Consider the following 2711-nt stretch of genomic DNA (forward strand, 5'->3'; position numbering starts at 1 on the left):
AGCCCCAGGTCAGGACTAAAAAAATGCCTGTTACAAGGTTTATTTCAGGAGATAGATTCAGGGCAGATTAAGGTGGGGCTATTGGTGCTGTAGCCCCAGGTCAGGACTAAAAAAATGCCTGTTACAAGGTTTATTTCAGGAGATAGATTCAGGGCAGATTAAGGTGGGCTATTGGTGCTGTAGCCCCAGGTCAGGGCTAAAAAAACGCCTGTTACAAGGTTTATTTGTTTTTTTTTAACATTAAGTCTTTACTCGCAATCATGATAAGCCCAGGTAGAAAAATGTATGCCCAAGGCAATCTGACCCTTAATCTACCCCTGAATAGATTAGAAATAAAAGTTCGGAGAAGGTAGTTAAGACAATAGTGTGCAACTGAATCAACGTGTGAAGTTGTACAAGTAAATTCATTTTAACATTAGTCCTAGTATTTCTTATAAATTTGAATATCATTTGTAACATAGACCTTAAATACTTACAACTGTGTAGAAGCAAAAGGAGGAAATAAGCTAATTTGTGATTAGTACTTGGACTAGGCCTTAAATTATTTTCGACAGATAATATAAAAAACATTACAACAGTACCTTTACATGATGAATATGAAGATTTAAAAATGTAATGTAATAGAAAATTCTAGAAAATGTAAAACATTAAATGCACTTTAAAAATAAAGATTTATTTTAGTTAAGTAATTAAAAAAAAAGAATTCTAACAATACTACAAGAATTAAAAAAAACCCGTTAAAAACATTTACTTACTTTTCGGCTGCATGACAAATTGTACCACACGTGTCAGCCATGTCATCAACCAAAATGGCAATTTTGTCTTTTACATCTCCAACCAAAACCATGGAAGCCACCTCATTCGCTTTCTTTCTCTCCTTGTGTATAAGAGCAAAGTCCACATTCAGACGGTCAGCAATGGAAGTAACCCTTAAATGAAAAGATTTCACATGTATTTAGGAAGAGTTGATCATACACTTGCTTTAATCTATCTTCACAATGTCTTACAACAAACAAAGTACTGTTGTGGGCTAAGTTTTATTATTTTACATGATATAATGATGGTGTGAAGTTTAGAAGCTTCATAAAAAATTAGGCCTCTGTGCAGTCTCAAAGCTTTCTCTAACAATATAGAAAACTATCACAATAGAAAAATGCCAAAATGAGCAAGTTAAATTAATCAATCAGTTCAACGTTAATTAAAGAGTCTTTTCACCAATGATCAAATAAGTTAGTTAATCAGTGTGTTTATTATTGATCTATTACTAAGGAAATTTTTGCAAGTGAAGTGTACATTAGTTTGGAATTTCTGTAGTTAGGCATACCAATCAATGTAGAAAAATGTTAGTGAAGTAATACATTAATTTTACCAAAAGAACCCACCTAACAATAGAACAGTGGGATCATTTTGGAGAAAATAAAACAGAATTAACAAGCCAAAAGAGACAAAGTATGAATATAAGATCAAGAGGTAATATACAGGAATCCATAAAAAAGTTAAAACAAAGATTTAATATTTAAAGAAGATTTACGAACAAAACAAAACTATTATTGAAGAAATGATCGACAAAGCTATTGGAGATATACAGAGGGATTACAACAAGATTGGAGAAGTACAGAAATATTATAACAGTAAAACCAATGAGGTAGAAAAGAAGTATAAAGAAAGTATAAAACATTTTGAAGTTATAATTTTCCTGTACTGTAAATGTATTTCCAATAGGTACTTACCTCATCTCAGATAAATAGTTATTATCATTCAGTGCTGCCATCTATATGCAATTTTTTTTTTGCATGCCACAAGCCTTGAGCTCCTACATACTCTATGATCAAAATAGTTCAACTACATCTCATATGTAAATCATCATGCAACAACCATCCACCAATAGGAATGCAACACAACCTCCTTATGCATGTGACTCCCTCAACAGATTCTACCAAATTATCACTTTGTGTTTTGGCAGAAAATGAAAGCACCAGTTTTCAGTGGGGAGGAAAGGTGGGAAGTATAAGTACCTATTGGAAATATATTTTCAGTATAGGAAAATCATAACTTCTGATACGATACATTACTTCCTGTCACATCAATAGCTAGAATCTCACATTGAATAGGTGGAGGGAAGGAAAGAAGCATCTTTCAAAATGTCTGAAGAACACCCGAACAGGGAAGATCCTCATAGTAGGGGATCCTACATGGGAGACTGCACCACTTCTGTACCAGATATACTCAATGCCCAGTGTGGAAAGAGGTGTTGCAAACATGGGCAGAAATGGGAGGAGCACATCCAAAAGGGAGATAACAAAGGGATCTGACTAACTGATATTGGAATCTCAATCCCTTGGAAGACAGTAACGTGGGTGAGAGTAAAAAGGATGTGCCCCAAGGTGTAGAGTGGCTAGGGCACGATACAATGTATACAGCAAGTCAACTACCAGGAACTAACATCCATGTGGTGGGTAGGATGAGGATCATACCATTGGTAAGTCAACTACAATCCAAAATCAAGCCACCTGGAACCAACATCCATGTGGGGGGTAGGAAAGAGGATCATACCATTGGTAAGTAAACTACAATCCAAAATCAAGCCACCTGGAACCAACATCCATGTGGGGGGGGTAGGAAAGAGGATCATACCATTGGTAAGTAAACTACAATCCAAAATCAAGCCACCTGGAACCAACATCCATGTGGGGGGGGGGGGGGGGGGGGGG

General features: G+C 35.7%; 1 protein-coding gene across 3 annotated transcripts in view; it reads right to left on the reverse strand.

Annotated features, from left to right (window-relative positions):
- Positions 1–2711, reverse strand: part of LOC106476839 (ribose-phosphate pyrophosphokinase 2-like) — a 9320-nt gene that overhangs the window by 3568 nt on the left and 3041 nt on the right. For all 3 annotated transcript variants that reach the window (XM_022380593.1, XM_013937458.2, XM_022380594.1), the window contains exon 2: positions 756–929. In XM_022380593.1, coding sequence (XP_022236301.1) covers positions 756–847 — 92 coding nt within the window. In that variant the 5' untranslated portion in view covers positions 848–929. The remainder of the gene's footprint in view (positions 1–755; positions 930–2711) is intronic.

The sequence above is a fragment of the Limulus polyphemus genome, unplaced genomic scaffold, assembly GCF_000517525.1.
Source record: "Limulus polyphemus unplaced genomic scaffold, Limulus_polyphemus-2.1.2 Scaffold11788, whole genome shotgun sequence".
NCBI classification, from domain to species: Eukaryota; Metazoa; Arthropoda; class Merostomata; order Xiphosura; family Limulidae; genus Limulus; species Limulus polyphemus.